Source organism: Sceloporus undulatus, chromosome 6, assembly GCF_019175285.1.
Source record: "Sceloporus undulatus isolate JIND9_A2432 ecotype Alabama chromosome 6, SceUnd_v1.1, whole genome shotgun sequence".
NCBI classification, from domain to species: Eukaryota; Metazoa; Chordata; class Lepidosauria; order Squamata; family Phrynosomatidae; genus Sceloporus; species Sceloporus undulatus.
Genome location: NC_056527.1, coordinates 49,049,086 through 49,076,310, shown reverse-complemented (window position 1 = coordinate 49,076,310; position 27,225 = coordinate 49,049,086). Strand labels below are relative to the sequence as shown.

At 39.5% G+C, this 27,225-nt stretch overlaps 2 protein-coding genes across 7 annotated transcripts in view; one reads left to right on the top strand and one right to left on the bottom strand.

Moving 5' to 3' along the window:
- Positions 1 to 10,478, top strand: part of TOP2B (DNA topoisomerase II beta) — a 58,715-nt gene extending 48,237 nt beyond the window's left edge. The window contains exons 30-36 of one of the 3 annotated variants that reach the window (XM_042472129.1): positions 199 to 357; positions 4,114 to 4,321; positions 5,705 to 5,784; positions 6,180 to 6,290; positions 7,517 to 7,639; positions 9,064 to 9,161; positions 9,990 to 10,478. In XM_042472129.1, the coding sequence (XP_042328063.1) occupies positions 199 to 357; positions 4,114 to 4,321; positions 5,705 to 5,784; positions 6,180 to 6,290; positions 7,517 to 7,639; positions 9,064 to 9,161; positions 9,990 to 10,148 (938 nt within the window). In that variant the 3' untranslated portion in view covers positions 10,149 to 10,478. Of the gene's footprint in view, positions 1 to 198; positions 358 to 2,559; positions 2,883 to 4,113; positions 4,322 to 5,704; positions 5,785 to 6,179; positions 6,291 to 7,516; positions 7,640 to 9,060; positions 9,162 to 9,989 lie in introns of those variants that run through there. The other 2 variants (XM_042472128.1, XM_042472130.1) reach the window with 2 other exon arrangements.
- A 47-nt stretch (positions 10,479 to 10,525) lies between these two features.
- Positions 10,526 to 27,225, bottom strand: part of RARB (retinoic acid receptor beta) — a 270,695-nt gene continuing 253,995 nt past the window's right edge. For 3 of the 4 annotated variants that reach the window (XM_042472133.1, XM_042472135.1, XM_042472132.1), the window contains exons 6-8: positions 17,857 to 18,061; positions 15,413 to 15,571; positions 10,526 to 12,767 (exon numbers count right to left, since the gene is read on the bottom strand). In XM_042472133.1, the coding sequence (XP_042328067.1) occupies positions 12,571 to 12,767; positions 15,413 to 15,571; positions 17,857 to 18,061 (561 nt within the window). In that variant the 3' untranslated portion in view covers positions 10,526 to 12,570. Of the gene's footprint in view, positions 12,768 to 15,412; positions 15,591 to 17,856; positions 18,062 to 27,225 lie in introns of those variants that run through there. The other variant, XM_042472134.1, reaches the window with a different exon arrangement.

The following is a 27,225-nucleotide window of genomic DNA, read 5'->3' as shown; positions in this document are numbered from 1 at the left end:
AAAGGACTATTTACAAATCAGGTTGAATACAGTATCTTCCTCAGTGGATGGCGTTCAACATGGATACAGTGTATAAATACTTTAGTGATTAAACGCTTTAACAGTGTCTTTTGCTTATCTTTGTAATTGTTTCTTTATAGCCTTATAAATGTTCCTATAGACAAATAGGACAATACTTAAAATGTACTTGTGTTCTAGGTACAAGAGTGAGAAGAACACCATCTACCACAAAGCCTGGTATAAAAAAAGTAAAGAAACGAAATCCATGGTCAGATGATGAGTCTAAGTCTGAAAGTGACTTGGAAGAAAATGAACCTGTAATTATTCCAAGAGACTCATTGCTTAGAAGAGCTGCAGGTAATAAAGTTATTCTTTAAAAAAAATGCTTTCAACCAAAAAGCTTTCACTGAACAATATTTAAAAAATACACCTGAGATCCTGCTTTGTTAACATAACTAAGAGCTCCATCATAGTTATGTCAGATGATGCCATCCCTCCAAAAACCTTCCTTTCAGCCTGGGTGCCTGTGAATCAAAGTGTTTCCAAGACACTGGAGACTGGGGTGCTGGGATTTTTTTAATTACCATGAAAACAACTACAAGCAAATAACATTCCTACATCATTACAAACCTCCCCATAACAAATTTCCAAATAATCGTTATCTTCATAGATATTAATCATAACCTTAATCAGTTACCATGTATCCTCAACTATAAATTGACCTCATGTATGAGTCAAGAACAGGTTTTGAGGCCAAAGTTATAGTTTTTTATATAATATGTGGATAAGTCGAGGTAAAATTTAGGAGCATATAACAAAGAATGCAAAGGATGATGGAAAAGAAAATAATGCCAGAGCCAGGTTCCAAAGATAGATTTTTGGGGTCATATTTGGTCATTCATGACCATAAATGTGAATCCCCAGCAGTCTAAAGTACAATCTCACACCACACAAGTCCTGGTGGTGCAGTGGTTAAATGCCTGTACTGCAGACACTCGCTCAAAACCATAAGGTTGTGAGTTCAATCCCAGCCAAGGGGGCTCAAGCTCGACTCAGGCTTGCATCCTTCCAAGGTCGCTAAAATGAGTACCCAGCTTGTTGGGGGCAATTAGCTTACAGTTGTAAACCACTTAGACACTGTTAGTTCAGTATGAAGTGGTATATAAATGAAGCTGTTTGTTTGCTAAACAGGATGCTAACCTATGTATGTTCTTAAAATCATGATGGTACCTGGATACTCCATTTCATAAAATGAAATGAAGTGTGCTAAATAATTTTCTGACCCTGAGTCCTTGTGAATCACTATCTTAAATATTGATCTTAAATATTAGATGTAGTCATAGTTAAACTGCAAAACTGGGAGATTCCAAAGATCATACAGTACATGCAAGCTTTCTAGAATTCTTCAGCTTTGAAACCTAGAACCTTTTAGCTATAGTGAAGGCACTGCTTCTTCTTCCTTTAAGGGACATTCGCTCAATGAGCTTCTTGTGACATGCAGGGTTAAGTGTAGTCTCATTTGATATACCTTACATAAGGCTCATCACAATATCTTGGATATTGGAAGCTTTTGCTTCTTTTTGTTTTAATGGCAGTTTAGTGTTAAGGTATTAATCCTAAACTGCAATTAATGTCAAGTATAATTTATTGAAACAACTCAGCTTCATAACTCATGTCTCAGAGTTGGTTCGTTTCAAATAAACAATTATTAGGATTGCCCATGCTTTGTTGCATCCCAATAAAACAACATACTGTGGATGTCAAGATCTTGTGACCATTTCAGGGAAATAGCATGATCTGATAACTAGCTGTAACTTTTCTCCTTCTTGATAATCTATGAGAATTTTTGTGAATTTCCTAAAGAAATTGGAGTTCAGATTTCAATTTTTTAAATAAAAATATCTTTGCATGTCCCTTAATTATTTAATAATAATTTCATTAAAATGTATTAGTTTTGAAGTACAAGCTAAACAAGTTGAAATAGTAAAACCTGTTCTCCTAGAAATATGCTTCCAAAGGATATTTTATTAGAACTAGCTATATCAGTCTCAATGAACCAAATTGATTTTCCTCTATACAATGAATCTGATTTGTCTTTCAGATTATAGTATCCTTCCTTGATCTGGAGAGTTATAAGGCGCATTTTAGCCATAAAAACCTGTGTATTTTTATAAATTAAATATCTGTATCTCATCTCTGAATCTTGATTTTTGAGACAACCTGCAGTTTGATAAAACTACTTTAACAGGACACTAAAAATGTTACAACATAAAAGACCAGGAAGATCATAGTAGTAGAAAGGAAATGACAATATGTCATCAACAGTGTAAAAATACATTTGAAACCCCTAAAAGAAAACATATTCGGGAGATTTCAACCCTCTCTTAAAAGCTTGCATAAATAAGAATCCCTGTAATCTAAAAACAGGGGCTTCTGCTCAGGGACCAGCTAAACAGATGCTTGTTGTGAATACCAATAGTTGGGATACAATGATGATAAACCAGCCTAGTGTAATTAAAGGTATTGTATTTGATTTGAGTTTTATTTTTTCATTGCCAGAATAATCCTGGTGCCCTAGGCAAAATTCCCATCTCACACTGGCAACCAGTAAGATTCCCTGCAAAGAGGCAAATCACAGTATTGATTTGAATATGATTTATCAAGCTGGTTGAAAGCTGAGGCAATCTGTTCTTAGGAGAGTAAGTGGCCTACCTTTGTATATTTTTAAATTGGCTTATGCTAAAACTTGATTGATTAATCAGAAAATACTGTCTCTTGCAACTGGCTTATAGTTAAAACGTTCTGTTGGTTAGAGACCATCCAGCTTGATCTGATGACTGGACAAAGTTGGCTTCCCACCTTCAGGGGTTTCAGGATGAAACGGATTATCTAGATCCATTTCATTCTGGTTTCAGGCCTGGGTATGGAACACCTTGGTGAATGACCTATGCAGGGAACTGGACAGGGGGAGTGTGTCCCTGTTAAATCTGTCAAACTGCTACCATTGGCCATGGTATCCTTCTGGGCTTCCTCTCTGGGATGAAACTTGGAGGTACTGTTTTATGGTGGGTCCAATCCTTCCTGGAGGGGCAAACCGAGAAGGTGGTGCTGGGGGACTCCTGGTTAACCCCCTGGCCATTGGCATGTGGGGTCCCTCAGGGTTCTGTGTTGTCCCGTATCTTTTTTAACATATACACAAAATCAATGGGAGAGATTGTCCGGAGTTTTAGGGTGTAGTGCCCGTATAAACCAACCCAGGCTCTGAGATCTTCAGGAGAGGCCCTTCTCTCTGTCCCACTCATATCACCATCACAAGCATGGTTGGTGGGGACACGAGAGGGCCTTCTCAGTGGCTGCCCCTAAATTCTGGAACTCCCTTCCCAGGGAGGCCAGAATGGCCCTTTCCTTGTTTTTCCTCCACTGCCAGGTTAAAACATTATGCAGACAATCTTTTAAAACAAAGTTTTGAAAGAATGAGCTGGGGTGTTGTATTGTTTTCAAGTGTTTTAAACAGTTTTATTTTTTAACTGTATTTTATTCTTTTAACATGCAATCTATTTTAATATTGTAATAATTTAATCCTATTTTAATGTATCACTTTTCTCTGTTTTTAATTGTGAGCCACTCTGGGTCCTAGTTCTGGGAAAAGTGCAGAATACAAATAAATATAACAACAACAAAGGAACAGAGACAGAACTAGTATGGAGGTGTGTTGACTAAGACCTTGATAGTGTTAGTGGACCACTGGATCTAGATATTGTTCCATATAGTACCTTAAAGCCTCCTCACCTTACAGCCCCTTGTAAATTGATTTTACAACTTTGGAGTGACTGCCCTAGATCTACCAAGGTAGGTTTGTTGAGTTTTCTATGTGCATTCACCAGAAGTTGACCACATAGCCTTCTGTAAAAACAGATGTAATTCATGTCTTCAATGATTGTAGAACATTAGCACATTCCTAGGGCTGCAACTTAATCTTTTTCAATTATATAGAAAAAAAGATTGCCCAGGACATGTGGAATATCTTGCACATGTTTGTGATTTGTATACTGGGAAATGTACAAGATAAAATGTTAACACACAAATGTTAATAATGACAATCTGTTTTCACAGCTGAAAGGCCCAAGTACACCTTCGATTTTTCAGAAGAGGAAGATGATGCTGATGATGATGAAGATGCCAACAACAATAATGATTTAGATGACTTGAAAGTAAAGACATCTCCAATCATCAATGAAAGAGAAGATGAATTTGTGCCCTCAGATGGCCACGAAAAGGATGAATATGACTTCTCTCCAGTCAAATCAAAACCTTCTCCAGAGTCAGTATAGTAACTTTGGGATAATATTTTGCTTAGTATCTAGTAAGCAATGTAGAGTTTTCACTGATAACAGCAGCATAAATGGTAACACTAAAAGGAGTAGACCACAGATATCTGTGCAATCTGAGAAGTAAGTGTGAAGAGACATCCTGTATGGCTAGGACATCAGAGAGCATACTTATTGCCACTTAAAACATGATCAGTCCTACATAGAGTGCCTGCTGTTCTACCATGCTTATCTGTTGAAATCCCAGGGTGCATGGGTTGAAACATGTTGGCAATAAGCTCTAGCCTCCCTTTCTCCAGTCTATATGGTCAATGGACCATATTACACCTATACTAAAGTCTCTTCATGGGCTGCCTATTAATTTCCAGGCACAGTACAAGGTGTTGGTCATAACCTTTAAAGCCCTTCATGGCTTGGGTCCAACTTATTTACGGGATCGCTTTTTCCCATATACAGTGCGCCCACGCCATATGTGGGTGCACTATACGTGGCTTCCAGTTTACATGGAAGCCATGCTGCTATTAAAGCAATGGCGCATGCTCCCATGGTGCATGCACTGCCCCAAACCATGAGCACGCTCCCCCATTGTTTCCAGTGGGGTACGAGCATATGTGAATTTCCCCTTATGTGGGGGGGCCGGAATAGATCCTCCCCATAAGGGGAGGGCCTGCTATAATCCACCCCACTCATTGAGGTCTTCTGGTAAAAACTTACTACAGCCAGCTAAAACTAGGCTGGGTGCAGTTACCCAGAGGACCTTCTCTTTTGCCGCTCCCAAATTATGGAATAGCCTGCTGGAAGAGACCTGACATATTACCAGTCTTGTTTGCTTTAAAGAGGCAATCAAGACATACCTTTTCCGACAGGCCTTTCCAGATTAACATACCAGAATCTTCTATTAATTTAATCAGTTGTTCAACAACTGCTCTAACTGCCTCTGCCCTATTCTTAATAACTGTTTTAATAATGGTTTAATAGTGAAATTGTATTTTATTGTGCGTGGGAGGGTTTGGGATACAACTATTATATTTTATTGATTCTTTTGTTAGCTGCTTCAATCTGTTTGGAGAAGCAGGATAATAATAATTATTATTTGCATTATTTATATACATATTCTGTAGACTGGGCTGCAACAGCACAAAGCTAAATGCAGTCCAACAGCTCTGCATTGTAGCTTGCCAGGGGCTTGACAAGCTCTACATATATTTATATATGTATGAGCAAAAACGGGAGCTCTGGTTGGCCTGTATATATGACTGGTGAGCTGCATTTGATTTGGCTTTGTTGTGGTTGTATAGAGCTTTTTACTTTCTAAGCACAGCTAATGGTTTCAGTGTACAGTGCAACATATTTTCAATTTTTTTGAATACAAATAGGAAGGTTTCTCCAGAGAAGACCAGTCAAGACTTCAGCAGCATATTTACCTTTCCTTCCTATTCTCGTAAAGCCAATATTGGTAAGTAGATAAGCTACTTTAAGTAGTTAATGTTTCAGCTAGATAAGCAAGGGTGGGTTCTAGGTATCTAACCTGCTTTATTTCTTTATTCCTGTTGTGCTGATTGGTCAAGGAGTAGAACCTCTGTGAAATGCAGTGCATCAGGCTATGAATGTGGATATTCAGCCAAGTACCATCAGCGCTATACCCTTCTCAATTTAATCACCAATTTCTCCCCCCCCCCCAACTGGGCTTGCCTATACCGAGACTAGTTGGGTTTTAAATGATGCTAGCAAATTCTGATTCAGTGTAGTATATTTCAAGTGTTTTTTCAGAATCACTGTGAACTTTACATGGGTTGTACTTATGTTTCATCACAATGTGGGTACTGACATTATATCCTTTGTGCTATTTAGATACATCAAAGTTTGACAGTGATGAAGAAGATTCAGCATCTGTTTTCTCATCCTCCTTTTCCCTAAAACAGACAGAGAAATCCTCAAGTAAAACTGTAGTCACTAAAAAAGGCAAGTGTCTGCTTTCTTTGTAGTTATTGTACTCATTTTAAATGTTAAGTAGTGTCCCTATATGGCTGGTGTACACCCTATGTGGCTAAAATAATGTGTACACTAGAGCTCATAATTTTAACAGGGCTGACAAGCTATGGCCTCAATAGGCTGCCTTCACATATCTACCATTCTGTATGTATAGGCCTCTAGAAAATGAAGCTGTCCAGGACTGGGTCAACAGCAGGAAATTTCTGCATATGGATACAATGAGAGTTTGGGAGCATATGGTGAATGGGTCATGGTCGTAAATTTGATGTATTTTAATATTTGCTTTATTGATAAATAAACATTTTCATACTTAGAGAAAGCTATATTCCAATTGAATCCATAACTTGAAGTACAATAACATCCAAAATCCACAAAAGAGTGATGCCTTTATTTGGGCAACCAAAATGCACAAAATACATGTTGCAACCTTTCGAAGCTTTACTGGCATCTTTGTTAGGCAAAGGTGTTAAAAATCATGCAGAAGAGTCTTCTTTTTAAACAACAATGTTAGTCACAGACCTGCTTTTTGTCAAGATGTTGTTGGTTCTGTGTTGAGATGGTGTGGAGGGATATCTATGCATGCAGATCCCTCCTGCTTCTGGCCATATAGCATGGGGAACAAAGCATTCCAAATTCCAGGAGGTAAAATTTGAATTTCACCAGCAATACAAAAAGGTACTTCCTCAGAGGTCAAAGATATTTTGGACTGTAACAAAGATTCTCAAGTCCTATTAGAAACAACACAAAAGAAATATCCACACTGTGTGTGTGTGTGTGTGTGTGTGTGTGTGTACGGCTGTGTTGTTACCTCCTTTTTAAAGAATGGTGCAATACAGTTTAGAGTGAAAATAATCCTTATTTTCTGGTCAGCAGCTGTCTATGTACATGCTTTAAGATCTTTCCCTATGTAAGTATATCCCATTTCCATACAGAAAGATCTCTGTAGGGCTCAATAATGCCTTGTTTTATTGTTTCTCACCTCAGCCCCAGCAGGCATTATTAAAAATGAAATGTTTGTTCACACATCTGTCCTAAAACAAATATGGGCCACAACCACTGACTGCCCGTTCTCCATTAATGCTTCCATATGCTGATGTATAGGAAAGGTAAAAAAGAGAGCTCCGTTGATTCCTTTGTGTTGGTGCTGCTCCTCTCAGAAGAAAGAATTCATAGAAATATATTGATTATTATTGCAGCAAAATTACCATCAGATACACCCACTAAGTTGAAAAGACCTCCTAAGCCGAAGAAGGTGGAAATAATAAACTCTGATTCGGAAACAGAATTTGGCATTCCAAAGAAGGCTGTGACTCCCAAAGGTAAGAATTGTGGCACTATATACAGTCGACCCTCCTTATAGGCTGGCTTGCCTTCTGTGGCTTTGACCTTACATAGAAGGCAAGCCTTGGTAGAAATAATGGGGTGCACAGCCCTGCCATCATTTTTTCAGCCCGTCTGCGTGAGGCCATAGAAGATGGTCTTTTATGGATTTTGGTATTAAGTCATTAAGATGTTAAACTTACATCGGCACTTTGAAACGGGCCTAGGTGTGAATAAACATAATTTGAGTACCAATCCAAATTCAAAAGCACATCTCCTGGACCCAATAGCTAACCATCTATTCTACCTTTTTATCAGCCTGAGCCTTGTAAAAGAGTCCAAGCTATTGAAATCACTGTGTCAACAGTGATAGATCCAAGAACAAACACCCCCTAACTATAATCCTGAGCCTTTTGATTTGTATCTAGATTGAACCTATGTATTGGTCTTCATCCAACTGCTTACCACACCCAAACACTGGTCCTAAACATTCTGTGATTCTGTAATTTGAATTCAGTAACACTGAATGTGCATTATAGGAAGATCTTTGTGTTCTCCAGCTGTGGGAACAGTTCATGTGTCTTGCTCCTGTGGAAATAACAGAATTTCCTTTTCACATTAGCACATGAAGAGGGTATGTGAAGCTGCTTTGAGAATATGATGAAAAATACTTCTGAGCAACATACTGTGTGAACTATAGAAAACTGAGGCAGGCCACTGTAAAATGAAGCTAAGCATTAAATGGAATTAATGCTTACCTTTCTTGCTGTGAATGTAGCCTTATGAAAGACTAAGCATGCATGCATGAAAAAGTATAGTTGTAATAGCCAAATCAGTACACAGATGCTGAATTAAAATAGGACAGTGTCCATGTTTCTTTTTTAAAAGGTAGAATATCCTGTATTTTATTACAGTGCTGGCTGTAAGTAGCTAGCAAAAACAAAGGAACATTTCGTGAAGCTATTGGTTGCCCTCGTAATCAAAAGAATTTTTCATCTGCAGTTTTTTAGCCCAAAAAATGAGGGATGTCTGTGAAGTGCAACATAATTTGAGTTTTATAATTACATAAATTGAGTTTCATAAAGTCTTGTTTTATGATGATGTAAGATATTGAGCCACTAAATTTGTAGTGTTCACTTTGTTTGCACGAACACAAAGGTTTGGGAAGTTGAAGGTTTGGCCTTGAAGTTTCTAGAGGAGATAAAAAGTTAATACCCACCATTTCTTGTGATATTCAGTCAAGGACCTCACACTGTTTATATTTTGATTATTATTGAGGAATCTTAGGGACTTCTTACTGTATGCCAATAAATGCACAAGTCCTGTAAAGAATCGCCAGTTAAATAATTCCAGTTCCATTGACATTCTCTCAAAGCTATAAAGCAACTTTCAGGTAATCATTTCCTTCTGTTATATTTAGTAGGAAAAGGCAGGGGAGCGAAGAAAAGGAAAGCATCTGGTTCTGAAAATGAAGGTGAATATAACCCTGGGAAGAAAACACCCAAGTCAACCCCAAGCAAGGTAATGCCAGAACCTGATGGACATTTTTACTAATTACTCCTTCCATTGCAAAAAGTATAAACACTTTGTGTTTCTGGTCACCATAATATTCAGTGCATTGTGATCATATAGTGTGCTGTAGTTTCCAACTTCTGCTGACCTTATTATGGTGTTTTGTTGGCAAGATTTGTTCAGAGGGGGTTTGCCTTCCTCTGAGGCTGAGAAAGTGTGACTTGCCCAAGGTCACCCAGTGAGTATCCATGTCTGAATGTGGATTCACCCCTCCAGAGTCATAGCACTTAAACCTCCATACTATGCTGGCTCTCAAGAAAGGAGGTGTGAGGAGATTTGGGAAGGAAAAAGCATTTTGATATCCAGTAAGAAGTTTTCTTTGGTGTCTGTAAGGCTTTAGTAACTTGTATCTAATCTGGGAAGCTAGCATGGTTTAGTAGATTTGAGTATTGGATTAGGACACCGGTAGACCAGCATTTGAATCCCTGCTTGGCCACCCTGGGTTACCTTGGGCAAGTCATACTCTCTTATCCTCCAAGGAATGCAAAGGCAAAACCTTTCTGAACAAATTCTGCCAAAAAAGCACTGCGAGAGTTTAGCCTTTGGATTGCTGTAAATTAGAAACAGTAATAACAACACACTGTAATTTTGTATTGCAAGTATGGGTGGGTGCTATTTCATTGTTTTTGCTTTGTTAAATATACCATAGTGATTTCAAACAGGGATTTTAAAAACTGGTTTTGGACTTCATAGAGAAGTTCATGCAACTTAAAATCAAGGGAGCATAGGTCGGATCTTCTTTGCTTGTAACTTTTTTTAAAAATCTATTTAAAACAGAAACTGAAGAAAGCTTCCTTTGACCAAGACTCGGATGTAGACATCTTCCCACCAGACTTTGCCTCTGAAACAGCATCCAGGCCACGGACAGGTCGGGCTAGAAAAGAAGTGAAATATTTTGCAGAGTCTGATGAAGATGATGATTTTGCTATGTTTTAATTAAGTGCCCAACGAGCACAAAAACTTCCAACAAATATCTTATGTTGTCCTTTTGTCCCCTTCTGTCGCAGACTTTTTGTACATTTGACTTATTTTATGTGATGATGTAATTGATGGTTTTTATTATTGTGTGTAGGCATTTTAACATTTTGTTCTTACACCTACAGTTTTATGCTCTTTTTTACTCATTGAAATGTCATGTATTTGTCTGACCAGCTTGTAGAAATGTTCTAGAAAGCTGTGCAAAAGCACACATTTTAACTGTCATGGTTGCAAACTGCAAACCTGCTTTTTGAAATGAAGTTTAAACATTAAAAATATAAAACCGTTTCCTTGTGTGTGGAGACTTGTCCTAAAGAAAGTTCTTTTACACGGAGTTAAAATAAATATATTTTATTCTTTGCCAGGAGATTCCATGGAAAAAGGTAAACAGTATATGAACATAGAAAGCATTGTTAAACAATCTCAATGTACAAACAGAGCCAGTGAAAGTACATCACAGACTTGCTAGAATATATAAAAAAAATCCACTAGTGCTTTTAAATGAAACCTAAGAAACTGACACTTTTAAAAAACCGTAACCACTCTACCACATTTTCCACTCTGTTTTATGATGATTAACAAAGTCATAGAGGCAGATTTCTCTCCTCTGCTTTTGGGTATGCTAGTGACAGCCCCTTGGTGCCAGAGAGGAGGATTGTGGGCTGGAGGGTAGTTTCTCCAGAGTTGCTTTTCACTAGTGTCACCAACTCAGAGGTAGTGATTATGCCTGGTCATTATCCCATGAAGTTTTCCTAATAGCTTATGAACAAATAAACAAAATACAGGCATCCCCCGCTTTTTCACTCCTTGGTAGTCACTCACTCAATGGTTTCAAATTACAGATAAATTCTGTTAATTCAACAGGTTCCATTAATTCAATGCCGCTTGATTAAGGAAAGAGCAGACCTCTCCTTGAATTAATGGAACTTGTCTGTGTAATTTACAAGCATGGAAAGAGCGGGCCTTTGTCAATTTTTCCTAGGGACTGCTAAGCCATCCTCCTGTCCCCCCCCACCCATTCTCCACCAGCCCTCGGGTGCTGAAGGAGGGAGGGCCATGAAGGCAGGAAAGGGGCTGAGAGTGAGCTGTGTGGCTCTGCCTTCCTCCTTCACTGGTCTGCCAGCTTCCTCCTGCAGTGGAGCTTTGGGTAGGAGTGACTTCTGACTGAAGCCCCAGCAGCCACAGGTGGGCCTTCCCTCACAACAAGAGCAGGGCTCCTCTCCCTCTTGGGAAAAAAACCTGAGGGGCCAGCTAGTCTAATCCCTGTGGTAAATGAATGTGAGGGTCATTAAATCTGACCCTTCCAGGATATTAAAGGTCATCTAATCTGAGCCCTGAGGGGAAAGGAATTAGAGGGTCATCTAGTCTGACACTTTTGGGAAAGAGATCTGAGGCTCATCTAGTCTGACCCCTGCAACAAAAAAATAGTGTGTTAATTTAGCTTTTGCACACATTCAAACGTGATACATAGTGTAGTTATGTTTTTCAGCAGCCAAAATTCATTTGAAAACTAAAAAAACCTTGGGACTCCACTTTTCAACTGATTCCACTTTCTGACAGTCCTGTGATCTCTAACCCATCAGATAACCGGGGGCGTCCTGTACATTGTAACACCAGAAAGTGTTTCTGCCTTGAAGGCTAAAACTGGAGTAAAAAATTTAGTTTTTTTTTTTAAATGCAGAGAGGTTAACCAAGTAATAAACCCCTTTGTAAATCTTAAAGTGACATTAACAGTGGGACAAATTACATCCAAATAACTGATCTGGCAGTTACACTTACACAGAAGTTCCTTCTGCTAGTGCAGTGAGTTTCTTTGTATCTTTTTGCTAGAAAGAAGGAAATACAAACTGAGGCCATTAAAAAAGAGCAATGACAAGTTTTCATCCTAACTAAATCAGAATGTCTTTTTTAGAGCTTTCTTATCTGGACTTGTAAGCTGTCCATTTTATAAGCGAGATGTCTGGGTCATTTAATGTATGCAAGAAAAGGAAAGCACCGAACATCCAGTATAGAAAGTACAGGCCCATATATTTGTATGTACAAAGTCATCAGAGAGGGATAGCCATAATTTTTAACTTCTTGTTTGAGATCTGTCTTGTCACCTTGCAGTCTTGGATGTTCAGGAGAAAGAATTGAAGCTTAACTAGTTTCTTGTTTCACAAAATAGCTGGTTTAGCATTTCAACGGTTTGTAGTTTCTAGTTAAACTGCAAGGCATTTGCATGTGTGTACAATATATCTGTCATAGATACATATGGAAATTTCTTGGTCCTTGTTGTATTTTAATGTATGTGTAAAGTCCAGAAAGCAAGCAGCACTAACGACAATTCTTGCCTGTCATCCCTGTACATAACATGTTAGGAATGTAGGTGGAGTATGTCTTATTGCACCAGTGGGGACTGACTGACATGACTGTTATCCACTGAGCTTGGGGAGATGCTAGGACTGTGCTCTGCTGTAGTCCCAGTTGAGCTTGGGGTCAGTGGTTCATGTCCTTCAGAATTCTCCAACATTTCCTGGATAAGAGGTGGCATGGATCCAGGGATTTCCATTTTCAGAGTAATAACACGTTCAGCACCTTTTCAAAAGGAAAAAAAAAAGCCAGTTTTAAAATGTGTTACCTTCTGCAATCAGGCTTTGTTCCGATAACAGAGAAAGGTCTCAGAGGACAAGTATTCCAAATAATAATAATAAGGCTTTATGGAGCTAACTGCATACAGGTGGAGTTTACCTTATCCGAAATGGCTGGGAACAGAAATGTTTTGGATTTCAAATATTGGAGTATTTGCATATACATAATGCAATATTTTGGAGCTGGGGCCGAACTCTAAACATGAAATTCATTTATGATTTGTATACACCTTATACACATAGCATGAAGGTAATTTTATACATAATATTTTAACAATTTTGTGCATGAAACTTAGTTTGTGTACAACCTGGTTTATGTATGAACCATCAGAAAGCAAAGGTGTCACTATCTCAGCCACCCATGTGGACAACTTTGGATTTGGCGTATTTCAGATTTGGAATAACAAATAAGGGATACTCAACCTGGATTTGCATTAGAGAAACAAAGTTACTTAAGGAAAGCACTGAAATGCATACCATATACATTGAAAACTGTTGCAGATACTTGTCATGCTGTAATGGACAGACTACATGCTCTGAGCATGAAATCATAGTGTGGTGACTATTTTAAACAATGAAAGGTAATGTTTTGAAACCATCCTTCATAGCCTTCAGGCACATACTTCTTTGTGTATCTGAGAAGCTGTGGAAGCATCATAATGCTTACTAGAAAAGGACAAATGTGAATTAACATTTTTAGAGATTGCACTATCAAAATTCTAGAGTGAGCTTTACACAGTGAATAGTCAGAAGTGCTCTTAAAAACTGTTCATGCAAGATCCCTGTGCTTTACTGAATTTAGGTGAGCAACAACTATAGAGATCCTAGGATGGAAAGCTGTAATGTTTCACTTGTTTAGTTCCTGTTTCTGAGTTTTCTCTGCTTAACAAGAAACACAAATTAGTAAGGCTGAAAAATCAATTGCAGAACTACACTAGGAGTGGAGGAAACTCCCGGCAGAAAACCCACCATTTTCTATTCCTGCACCATGCTAGCCATTAAATTGACTTTGACTTATGTAGCCCTATGAATGAGAGACTTCCAAGAGCTCCTATTATCAATTGCCCATGCTCAGACTCTTAAAGGGATACTTCCAAACAGAAAACCTAAAGTGTTCTTGGACAAACAACATAAAGCTAGACTATCACACTTTGGGAATCCATTGCCTTGAAACTAGTTAGATTAATGTAAATGGTTCCTGAAACATTTTCTAGGGGGGTAGGGTAATTGGATCATCTAGAAAAACCCAGAAAAAAACAACTTGTGTCATCTTTAAGTGGATTTTGGCAGATGCTTTTGTGATTTGCAATGGGATGCAGCACACAGTAGTAGTTTCTGCCAAATAAAAAATTAGAGGTTTTGAATATGGTACAATAGTCTTTGTTATTTTTGCTGATAAAACTTTTCTTAGCTTATAATACCTTCACCTTTATGCTCTGTGTACAATGAAATGTGTTTAATTGTTATGGTCTGTGAACAAATGGAGATTGACAATTTGGGTAGTTAAAGAATTCAATAATAGCAGTGATTTAGCTTTGGGACAGAAGTATGCTTAGCATCACAAATTTGTTGCCAGGCAAGTATGTTACATGTGAGATCTCAGCATTTGCTGACAAAGTATGGAACATCTTGTTGATATTTCATATACCTGTACATTCCCTTACAAGTACAGTTGCACTTTTTGACTGTTGTTTTGTGCTCATGTTCAGTTCAAAATTGTGCAAATAGAATGCTGCAAGTGTAATAATTACATATGCAATTATGCATTCTTGCAAGTTGGTGCATAACAACTCACCAGTGCCTTCAGTTGACTCAATGGGATTGCAAGAACAGTAAACACATTTGCAGATATGAAGCTGATTGCTCAGTGCTGGTATTCAGCGGAAGGGTGATGTAGCACAACAACCACTTAACTCCTTGAGGGTAGATTTATACAACACTAGCATGATGTAGCACTTCAGCTAACATTTAGTAGGGGCCAAAGAATGACAGGCTCTGGAAGAGCCTCAGACCTCTAAGGGTCTATTCCATAGTTGTGTGCATGTGCCTTTAATTAAACTGGACTTATAGTGACCCCATGAATTTAATAGGGTTTTCTGAGGCAAGGAGTACTCAGGTAGTTTTGCTATTTCCTTCCTCTGAAATACAGCCCACAGCACCTGGTACTCATTGGCAGTCTCACATCCAAGTACTAACCAGGCTGACCCTGCTTAGCTGGACCTGGTGCCTGTAGGGTATTTAGGCCTGTTCCATAGTTACATACTGAATAATCAGAACTGTTATATAAAAAAAACATATGCCAGCCCCATTCCTGCACAAACATAGGGAAAATCATGCACATGCATGGGTGCATCTCATTACTCAGCTGTTCACCACAAAAACAAGAGAAGCCTTCTAGGTAAATTAGATTTGGGAATCAAAGCATTAACACTTTCCTACCAAGCTAGGCTACTTGGTAGAAACGTGAGCTTTCACTTCAGCCTTTGGCTATTTCAAGAAAATATTATGTGTTTGTTTCCATCTGTCTGGTCTGAAAACAGAAACACAAATATTAAACTCTGCATGGGAGGGTACTATGATTGCCTAACCTACCTTTGGCGCTGATACTGCGTAGATCTGTGATTTTCATTAAGATCTTTGGAAACATATGAGGTTTGTTGGGTCTTCTCTTTCTGATGTATATTTTGAGTGCCTCTAGCAGTGGCTCTTGTAATTCATCTACTTTTGCTGGTTCTTCAAGGTCCTGACGGTCTGGACAAAATATACAAACCTAGTGAAAATAATTCTTTTAGATTTATCTTCATCTGTGATGACCAAATGCTGCTTTATCTCCCTATTTTTCCTTATTGTTCCTTCTCTCTGGTGTCCATGATCCAATTCCAGCCTTTTCATTGAACAACTTAGTAGACTTTTCCTGAATTTGTTTGTAAACTATACATGGAAATTCCCCCCTCCCTTTTTTTTTTTATTATCTGTTGTTTTCACCTTTGGACTACCAAAAATAAGTATTTCCTTAGAGACCAATGACAAAGTATTGCTCACACTTTTTAACATGTAAAATGATAAACTAGCAATATTACTCAATTTTATAGTCAATACTGTAGTACAGTTGGCCCTTCACCTTTGTAGTTTTGACCTTTGTGGATTTGATTAATATGTTCTTTCTAATCTCTAAATTCTCCAATGTGACTCTGCCAGAAGTTGACCATAGAGTCACACTAGAAGACCTAAATATTACTAGACAAAACACTTCTCTAGGCGTTTGTAAGTCCTCCAGCACAATTCTATGGTCAACTTTTGCAGTATGTTGATCATAGCGTTGCATTGGGAGGACCCAGATATTCGCAGAGAGGTATTCTCTCATGTAAAAAAATAGTGGTTTTTTTTAAAATTTGTGGTTTTTCTACTTTCATGGTAGTTTTTCTACTAACCCCAGTGAATGTGGAGGGCCCACTGTATATTGTTTGTTTAAAGAGTTCTTTTATCCCTGAATCGCAGACTATTGCCATTGCCTTTTTAAGCCACCAGATGTCAGCAAATCACTGAAGTACAGTAAGCCATTTTTATTTTAAAAAACAACAACATAAAAATCCATCAAACACCCAGAATTGCCACAAATGCTTCCTGTTTAAACATATCAGCCGCCAGATTTTGCCTAAAGCTATATGTGAGGCCAATATGAACGTCTTGTTCAAATTAAACCTCTTAAGAATTGTGAGGGGAGGATTTCTGAAATCATGTTGGGCTTCACACAATTCTATGACTCTTTAACTGTAAAGTGGGGCTTAATACTACTACCATCACTACTGTATTAGCAATATTTCAACATGATATGTGGCTATAAGGACTCATTTCAAATCTCTTGGCACAGGTACAGTACAGCTGCAGAAGGCCATATAAAAATGCAAATGCTTTCCCTGGATTTAGAGATTCTGTGGTGGCAAACTTTATTCCTCCTGTTGTTTGCTTTGCACTAACAATCATGTGGACAGGAGTGGATCTTTCTGGTCATATTGACTGCTTCTTGTTTTTCCCCAGAATGACCTTGTGTGCAAGCTGATGACAAATTGACAAGCTAGCTAGAGGTTTAAGGAGTCTTAATCCATATTCTTTTTAGTAAAAGTAGTTCACATGGGTATGATGATCTAGAGATCTTAGAGGTGACTAATACCTTTTCCAAGACATGGGTGGTCCCCATTGCTCTTAAGTAGTGTGTTGAAGAAATCAAACTTAGTCCGTATGATCTCGTAACCATTGCCAGGTTTCTCATCTGAGCAAGCTGTTGGAGAAGATGGTGACCTCTCAATCCTAGGTACTGATTTTTTGGAACCATTCCAGTCTTACCTTGGTTTTGGGACATAAACAACCTTGACTGCTTTACAGGCCAATGCTAACAGCTAAAGGACAGGATGAATTCAACTATACCAGTTTTCTTGGGAGGTTCTGGCACCCTCAACCCAAGATCCAGATTGCCTTCTGGGGAAAGCTTCAAAAACTGGGCAGAGGCATTTCCTGTGAGATGCGCTCATGGTCCAAAACATATTGCAGAAATAATCCAGTTTGAGACCACTTTACCTGCACTGGCTCAGTGCTAGAAAATCCTGGGTATGGTAGTTTATGTCTCACAAAACTATAGTTCCCAAAATTGCCTAGCATTGAGCCAGGGTAGTGAAAGCTGTCTCAAACTGGATTACTTCTGCAGTGTGTTTTGGACCCATGTTAGGAGGCGACGTGATTTTCAGGATACCTCTTTTACTTCCTTCACCACAGCCTATTCCATTGAGAAGAGTCCTCTGAATTCTCTTTTTAGCATTCTGGAAGAAGGGGCTGATGTAAGGTCGATGTAGTCTGAAAACAGGCTTCCACCAGCCTACCTGTATTATGTCTGGATTGGAGTGAAGCCATTGTACCTGCTGATTCTCTCCTATTCCCATTTCAGGACATGAAAAGCCAAAGAAGACTGCTCCAGAAAATCTGGAGCAATGCAAACCTACTCCTCTTATACCACATCCCAAACCTATGCAGTTCATACATACCTCCACAGATTAAGCAGATGGCACTAAGTAGGCCAGTTTCTGTGTCATCCATTTCCAAGGGCAGGAGCTGATTGGCAAATGTGAACACAAGATCAGTCAGAGGACCAAATCCAGCATTATGCATCTGAGTTCGGTTCAGTGTAAGGCCGTCAGAAAACGTCATTGTGTCTTGCTCAGGGGTATATCTTGTGCAAATTCGAAGGATCTGCAAGGGAAAGCATTTTTAATTTCCCCTCCAAATAAAACTGAATTAAAAATTCATACATTTTGATGCATTTTCTTCTCTGATTTGAACTATGTTACATTTTAACTCCTTGAGAGTTTTACTGTTTTGGGGCCTCCATCTAGCTAAAGACAAACCTTTCTTAACCTCTCAAGATTGCAGTAAGGCAGTTAAGTACAGTCTGTGAAACTCAGTCCTGTGCATGTTTATTTGAAAGCAAGTCTCAGTCTGTTTAGTGGATGTTGCTCCCAGGAAAGTGTGAACAGGACTGCAGTCCTTGAAATCAATCAGTGTTTAACTCTGGCCAAGATACAATCGTACACTTGGCAAAGTGTAAAATCCCCACCAGAATACCTCCACTGAACTTCTGTCATCACTGGCTCCGAAATACAGCTCAATGGTGCACCTCTGCAGCCAATCCATGTCTAGGAGGCAGGGAGGTACAGATCAAGTTGCATAGCCATGAAAAAGAAATGGCTATCATACAAAGAATTATACAAAAAGGAACCCCAAATTTTAGAATGTGAGGTGAAATCAGAGAAATTGGAAAGAATAAATCACCGGGAACAGGAGAAGAGTGCTGAGCATACTGTGGACAGCCAAAAAGACAGACAAATGAGCCTTAGAACAGATCAAGCCTGAAGTCTCCCTGGAAGTGAGGATGACTAAATTGAGGCTGTTGTACTTTGGCCACATCATGAGAAGGCATTGGTCACTAGAAAAGACAATAATGCTAAGAAAAAATGGAAGGCAACAGAAACAGAGGAATACTGTTTGCCAGATGACTAGATTCAATCAGAGAGGCCATAAGCCTGAGCCTGCAGGAGCTGAGCTGTTTGAGGACAGGTAGACTTTGAGCTGTCTCATTCATAGGGTCACCATGAGTTGCAGTTGACTCTAAGGCAGTTAACAACAACAACAACAAACAACAACATACCTTGAGTATGCTGGATGTTTAAGATAGTAAAAGCTTGGCAAATTTTATCATGAGGGTTTGCCATTGCCATCCTCTGAGACTGAGAGTGTGTGACTTCCCTAAGGTCACCCAGTGGGTTTACATGGCCAAGCTGGGAGTTGAAGTTTGGGCTCCAGAGTCAGAGTCCTACCATCAATCCATTAAACAATGCTGGCTCTCAACTCCATTTAGATTTACTGGTATTCATTTATTTTTGCATTTATTACTAAACAAATACTCCGACTTATCTATTTTTTTGGATAAAATGTTCAAGGGGGGGGGGACCCAATCTATTTCCTGCACTGAAACAAACTTGTTGAGTCTGAACATTGTGTTGAGATGCAGTGGTGTCACTAGGGTTGGCGTCCCTGTTCCTGAGGATTCTGGAGAGCCAGGCGCATGATAAAGCTGGGTGGTGATAGCCACAACCTTTCTTTTTGGGAGGAGGCCAGCTCTGGCTGGGCGGGATGGGATCTAGGCTGTGGGAAGGGGTGGAGGGGCCAGAAAATGGACTAGGTGGGTGCCCTCCCTCCTTCCCTCCACCAGGAGATGTCTTTTATAGGGTGAGGATGACCTTGCAGCCACAAGAGACTTGGCCCCTCTCACCCTGCAGGGAGGAGGACCCGACTGGATGTTGCCCCTCTTTTGGGGTGTCATCTGGTGTGGGACGCACCACTGCACCCCCTAGTGAAGCCACTGCTGGGATGTTATGGATGTATTCTTGGCTCAGGATCTCTATAGACCTCCTCAAGCAGAGGCAGGCAAAGTGGCGCATGTCAGATTTGGATTAAACCTTCCATAGCCCTTGGACAACACAGCTACTAGGGATTTATGGCAGGTGTATTCCAAAATATTTCCAAACTATCCCTAGAGAAGCAACCAAATTAAAGACAGGGATAGTTATTTTTAATCTGCGCTTTAATGAGAGTTAAGAATGGTAAATTTGTACAAGTATTTTCCTGGAAAGAGTTCAAGCAATGGGTGCAAAAAAAGAATGACCTGCTGCAGGTGCCAAAAGTAGTCTGCATTTTAAAGCAACTTCTTGCTATTACTTGGAAAGATGGTCCCTTTGTTGGCTTGCAAACTAACCAGCAGCAACAACAAGTAAATGCAGTGTACTCTTTGCAAGATCCTTTCTCTACTTTTCACCACACTACCAATAATTGACTGCAATCTAGTTTTATCAAGTAAGGCATACAGGAGGCTTTCATGCTGACTAATGAACAGCAAGAGAAAAGGAACCCAGTCCTGGAAAACACAGCTCATGGTATTCCAGGGGCAGGCTGAGATGCAGTTTTCAAAACTTCAGGCTATTTGTTTCCACTGTTAAAAATAATAAATAAGGGAACTGATTAGCTATACACAGTTCACACTCATTCTCCCCATACTTCAAATCCAACTTCATCAGGGTTTGCTTACATGCATTTTCTTCTACTTCAGGAAGCTAACTTGGTTTTAAAGATGCAACGGCAAGCAAAAGAAATGAGGCCTATCCAAATGCACTTCCCCAATTATTTCTAAGATAACCGAGCATGACTTTAAATGCCTTGCATACTTGGGGACTGAGAACCATCTTTGTTGTTTCACCTCTGTTTGGCAACAGAGATGTGAGGAGATTCGGGAAGGAAAGGCATTTTAATATCCAGTAAGAAGTAGTTTTCTTTGTAAATTGCTTTATTAATCTGTATCTAACCTGGGAGAGCCACATGGTGTAATGGTTTGAATGCTGGAGTAGGACACTAGGAGGCCAGATATCAGATCTCCCACTTAGCCATCGAAACATATTGGGTGCCTTTCGATAAGTCACACTCTCTCAGCCTCAGAACAAATATTGCCAAGAAAACCCTATGATAAGTCCACCTTAGGTTCACCATAAGTCAGAAATGACTTGAAGGCACACAACAATAACATCTAACCTGGCTTTTAAGGCACTACTTTTAAAGATCTGAGTCCTATGTTTTTTGGCAGCCACCTCCCTGGGGCAAAGCAAAGGATACAACACATCCTCCCACTTCAATGGGTAAAGTATCTGGTCTGCCTGCAGAAGAGCCACTGTGGATGTACTCATTGGCGGTTGAGCACTCTGCTTATGTGACTATGCCACTATCAATAAGAGTGAAACAAGACCCTGGAAAATTATTTTAAGGGGATGACAGCTCCCAAAATCGCCATGGCCGTGTTGACAGGGGTGTGCAAAGAAATATAGCAAAAAATGCAGAATTTCTAAGTTCTAAAGAACCAAGCTGGAAGTTCAAGGGAGGCTTTGGACCCACAAGATACAAAGGGATTTGTTCTTTAGTACACCTAAGATAGTTGGAAAGCTTACTGGAATCAATGGGAGGAAAAGATATGTACCACTCTTTTAGTATCAATTTCTGCCCTGGCAAGAACAAACTTAATAAAGCCTTAGAAAATGGAACACATTCCTCTATAAGGCTGCAAACCCAAAAAGCACATAAAGGAGCTCCAGCTTATTGTACCAGACAGCGGATAGCAATGGAGAATGCTTGATTCTTCCATAGTCACTATTCATGAGCTCTCAGTCTACAATCCACAATTCCCACAAACTACTATTGCTGAATAAATTGGTTCAGGCTCTGTAGCAGTTCCCAAAACACGGTCCCCTCTTTGTGCAGATGTATGAGCTATTCTAGGAATGATGGCACAGAACTGAACAGTACATAGACAGCAGCACATAATTTTTCATTTTTTCACTCATTTTCAGCCCTGCAATTTTTGGTGAGACTAACACCACCCTATAGGCCTGCACTCTGTGATGCACAGCTGACTGTCATTCTCTCACACTCTGAGCATCACAGAAGGAACCACTGCCAAATGTATTCCCCAGTGTTTAATTTATTTAATTACTCAAGTAACATACAAAATGTGGATGATACCAGAAATGCTGAGATATTCATAGAATCAAAGAGGAGACTACAAGGGCCATTCAATCTCATCCCTGCCATGCAGGAACTCACAATCAAAGCACCCCAGACAGATGGCCATCCAGACTCAGTTTAAAAATCTCCAAAGAAGGAGACTCCATCACACTGTTCCACTGTTGAACAGCTTTTACTGTAAAGAAGTTCTTCCTAATGTTTAGGTGAAATCTCCTTTCCTGTCGTTTGAATCTGATGCTCCATGTCCTGATTTGCACAGCAGGATTTGATTGGAGAAGAGGAAGCAAGCTATATATTTTCCTTCTAGTGCTAGGCTTATAGCTAGTGGCAACCCTGGATCAACTGACCCAAATGAACCAATGGCAACCTAGCCCTGCTGAATCCCATTGGTTAGTTCTAACTAGAGATCACATAATTGCACCAATTAAACCACTGAGAAGCCTACCCTGGTTGTCTTTGTCACTCATGACATCCACACAATGAGCTGGCTATCTATGTTTTACAACAGGAGTGGGAATGATGAGCTTTTCCAGTTTTTGTTGGACTGCAACTCCCACCATTCCTAACCACTGGATATGCTGACTAGGACTTTATCTAATAAAGCCATGATTTCCAACCAGAACCAAAATAACTCCAAGTGTTTATGGAAGAGATCACCTATGTACTGGCACAGATTATGACAGTGATATGGCTACATCCTTTCTGTAGTCCACTAGCCATGCAGCAAGAGCGTGGTTTTAAAAGGATCCTGGATGTGAGACATTCCTATGACATCTCTTCTTAGCTAAAACCTGTCATTAATGGAGGTGTCCTTGGATATGGGAAATGTAATTTAGCAGATGGTCTATAGGTCAATGGTAGGAAGGATTCAGTTTCCTCCCCCATGTACCTGTTTGAAATCAGACCCCCCCCCCACTTTCTTTTGATGCAGTTAGGGATGGGTGCCATTCTATACCTATTTACTTGGGAGTAAGCCCCACTGAACATATTAAGGAGACATAGTCAGAATTACAATGTTAGGCAACTACATGTCTAAGCACAAAGAACTGCTGACATTATGACATGTTTTACCCTTTAGCTCAAAACACAAATCAATGGTTAACTTGGATTCAGAGTGTGAAAATCTATCATGTTTTCACTGTGTATGTCAGTATCCCACTAGCATACTTGTCTCATTCCAATTCTATCAGGCTGTTTAGTACTTTTTCTTCTTTCTGCTTACAAATTTGTTATCCCCCTCCCCCCAACATACTTATTTTTACTAGATAATGCATTTCATGCATTTTCTTCACTAAAGTGTATTTGTGTGCATTTTTCAAATATACAAAATTTTAGTTAAGTATGTTTTCCAAATGTAGACTTTGTTTCCATTACCCAAATATACCAAAAGCTTCAAAAAGGATCAGATTTTCAAGGGAAGATTAACTTTATCATGTTGCCATTCTTGGAAGCTCTGGAACAGCCTTCTTTGGATACAGAATAAAAATCCAATGAATTTCTTTCCATCAGGAACTTGGATATGAAAATGCCCCTCCACCCCAAAATGTAATGCATAATGTTCTCAATCTTACTGATTAAATGGGAGAAAATTTTAATCTGTGATTGAAACTATACTTAATTAATTATACTGATTAAAGCTTCCAGCCTTAAAAAATGTGGAACGATTTAATGCCAAGATCTCTGCTGTTCTTACTCTTATTAAAATCCTTGACTTTCATTTAATTTTATATTAAGAGTACTCAACTTTATCAGGATATTGTAAACATTTTAGTATCTCAGGACCGTGCATGTGTATTAAATGAACAGGAAAAAAGGAAGCATGTAAACATTTGTCAGTTGCAATCACATATCATATCACTGATTATGCATACTTTTTAAACAATATGCTGATTAATTTTAATAATACACTAATTAATACACTATATTTACCCAGTCCAGTGATCAGCACGACATGCAAAAGTTCTAATGTGGCCCCATAGCACACCTCTAACTCTATGTACTCAACAAAATTTATAGCAAGTTTCACAGATGTAATCATGAGCTCACCAGTGATTACCTGGTTTCAATCAGGTAAAGCCTGTATCCTTCAAGAAAAGTGTGTAGAATGCATGTGTAAACAGTGGTATGTCTCATTATTTTCTGAAAGTCTCCAAAGTTCAGCACTGGAAAGGAAAGCACGAGATTCTCACTCCAAATCACACTAGGTGTTTGCATCTCTCTCTGGCTTGTTACAGACTGCCAAAATAAAGCTGCTTCGGGTCTCTTTGGAGGTATGATATTTAAATGATGCCTGGGTCCTAAGAGTCTGGAGGTCGCACCAAAGCCACACTCCATTCCTAAGCACTGGAGTGCAGCTTTGGTGCAGCTTCAGGATTCTTAGGATGCATGCATCGTTTAAACAGCATACCTCCAAAGAGACCCGAAGCAGCTTTATTTTTGGCAGTCTGTAACAGGCCTCTGTCTCCTTAATTAGGATGGGCTGGGGCACGATGACCACAAATTCCAGATACTTACTAAGAATGCCCTCAATTTAAGTACAATTGACTATGATCAAGAACTAAGGGGCTAAACAGACTGGCATTTAACGCCAGCCTCAGGGCACAGTGGGGGCATGGCATGCGCATGCTGCAATGTTGGCATCATGCAGCAAGCCCGACCACATGGCGAGGGCATCATGGCACTCCTTTAACACTGTGGCACGGATGCCATTTTGCTGGTGCTAAAAGAGCAGCATTTTAGCACCGGCAAAGCACCGGATCTGGACTGCATTGTGAGGTTGTCGCAGCCCTGATTCAGCAAGGAAAGTGGCAGCAGTATACCGCTCTATTGGGGGAGTCTGTCCAGCCCCTAAATTAATAGGAAGCAAGATGGAGGCTTGACAAAACTCTGAAAGTTCCTGTTCTTATAAAAAAAAAAAAAAGACAAACCCACACAACAAAAAATAGTTTTTCTTTTCTTCCTATAAGAACCCAAAAAGAGATAATATGCATTGCTTCTTCGTCCACTTCCTTTCTTGTATTTGCCCTTCCACTCTGGGAGATCCTAAAAAGGGAGTGAGGGGGAATTTCTACTAGTGCAACTAAAAGTTATTATTAAAATGGCGATTTTTAAAAAACATTTACAATGCCAATGGTGTGGCAGGGGACAATATGAGATGTGGAACTGAAGAGTTTAAACTTTCTGGCCTGCAGTGATCCCAATCTGGACTCCATATACTTACTTGTGAATAAAGAAAAACTTCATGGTACATATTGGATCCTGTGTGGCGCACATTTACCTGAGCTGGTTGATATCTTCACCTAGTTGTCACTAGAGCAAACTCTTCAGCTCTCAGAAAAGGTCAGAGAGAGGGTTGGGAAGGCTGTTGTATATAGGGATCTGTTGTATGTAGGAGGGGAGAGCCTCCCAAGCCTGGACAGGGCACTTTCCATTAGCAAAGCACTTCTGCCTACCCAAACAGATCCTGGACTCAAACCCATGAAACCTTTTAGAATGCACAGATGGACCCTTAGAAAACATCACTGGGTGGTAGTCCTTTTCAAGTCCAATTCAAAGACAATTTGAACTGGGCTTAGAAACAAACAGGCAATCAATGAATATAGAATGAACTTAGAGGTACCACAATCCAAAAATCAGGCTTTGGTCAGCACTCTAGCCATCCCATTCAGCACTAGCAGAAGTTTCCAACTTTGTGATATTTAGGCCTTCACAAAAGGGTAAATTTAATGGCTAATTCCAATGAGTGTAGACTCGTTGAATTAATAAGTCCTTGGCAAGTAAACACTTATATACATCCCATTGATTCAGTGGGTCTACTCTAGTTGGAATGAGTGATTGGATTTAGGCCACAGTCTCTCCTTTGTATGCCTCAGCTGCTGCTCAGTACTGTTGCCTTATTTTCTTGGCTTGTGGACAGGCCACATTGGAGGAGAAGGTCTAAAGAGCTTAGGAGAAAGCATCTATTTAGCATAAATTATGTGCCTATTTCTTTATTTAATAATAATAATAATAAATTTTATTTGTATTTCCTGCCTCTTCCTGTGGATTGAGGTGGGATTACAGCAGAGAATAAAAACCATAATACAATACAAAATACAATATTATCTAAAAACATTACCTTTAAAGCCCGATATGGCTTGGGCCCGAGTTACTTGAGTGAACGCCTCTCCCTGCACAATCTGCCCTGCACTCTCAGAATAACTGGGAAGAATCTATTGGATTACCCAAAGACTAGACTAAGATCAACTTCCCACAGGGCATTTACTGCTATGACTCCCAAATTGTGGAATGGCTTGCCGGAGGAGAGCCGTCTTATTACCACCTTAGATACCTTCAAGAAGGCACTCAAGACGGATCTCTTCTGGCAAGCCTATCACCCTGATCTGCTATAACAATTATAAGAAGACACTTCATTTTGAGAATTTAGATGTTGATATGGATATTTTATAGGATTGATTTACTGTTGTGTTTTTACGGATTTTATTTTATATAAATTGTAATTTTAACTGAACTGTAATTTTAAATTTACTATTGTACTCCCACCTCAGAGTACAGGGAGAGGCAGGAAATATAAATAAAAACTATTATTATTATTATAACAATCAGTAAAACAACAGCAATATTATTACCAATCACTAAAAAGGCCAAATCGTCATCAATTTTCCATGCTATCAAGTCAGAGTGGTAATGTTCCATGAAATCAGTTATAAAAGGTCAGGTGGATAGGCCTGCTGGAAGAGATCCGTCTTAAACGCCTTTTAAAGGCCTCTAAAGTGGTAATGAGATGGATCTCTTCCAGTAAGTTCTTCCATAATTTAGGGGCCGCAGCTATAAACGCTTTATGGGAAGTTGTAGTTAGTCTAGTTTTCGTATGTTACAATAGCTTCTTCCCTGATGTTCTAAGAGTGCAGGGTAGATTGTGTAGGGAGAGGCATTCCCTTAAGTAACTCGATCTTGAGTATACCATGGTTTCTTATTGGAAGTGGGCTGGAAAGGGAGCGATAATATCTATGGCCCTGGAAAGATCGTTATTCCAGGTATCAACCAAGGCTTTGACATAATTGCTGTCATTCCCAACCATAGAACCCTCTACGGCCTCCTGGAACCTTTTGGGTTCCATCAGTCTTCAAGGGCAGACCATTCTAATAGGTTCTCCACCCCTGAGGGGGATCTGGGTGGTGGTCTTCAGTCCCATCTTGACCAGAAAATGGTCCATCCATGACAGGGCAGAGGTTTGAATTACCTCCGCCCACGGATATTCCTGATCCGCACTGAAGACCACATCGAGTGTA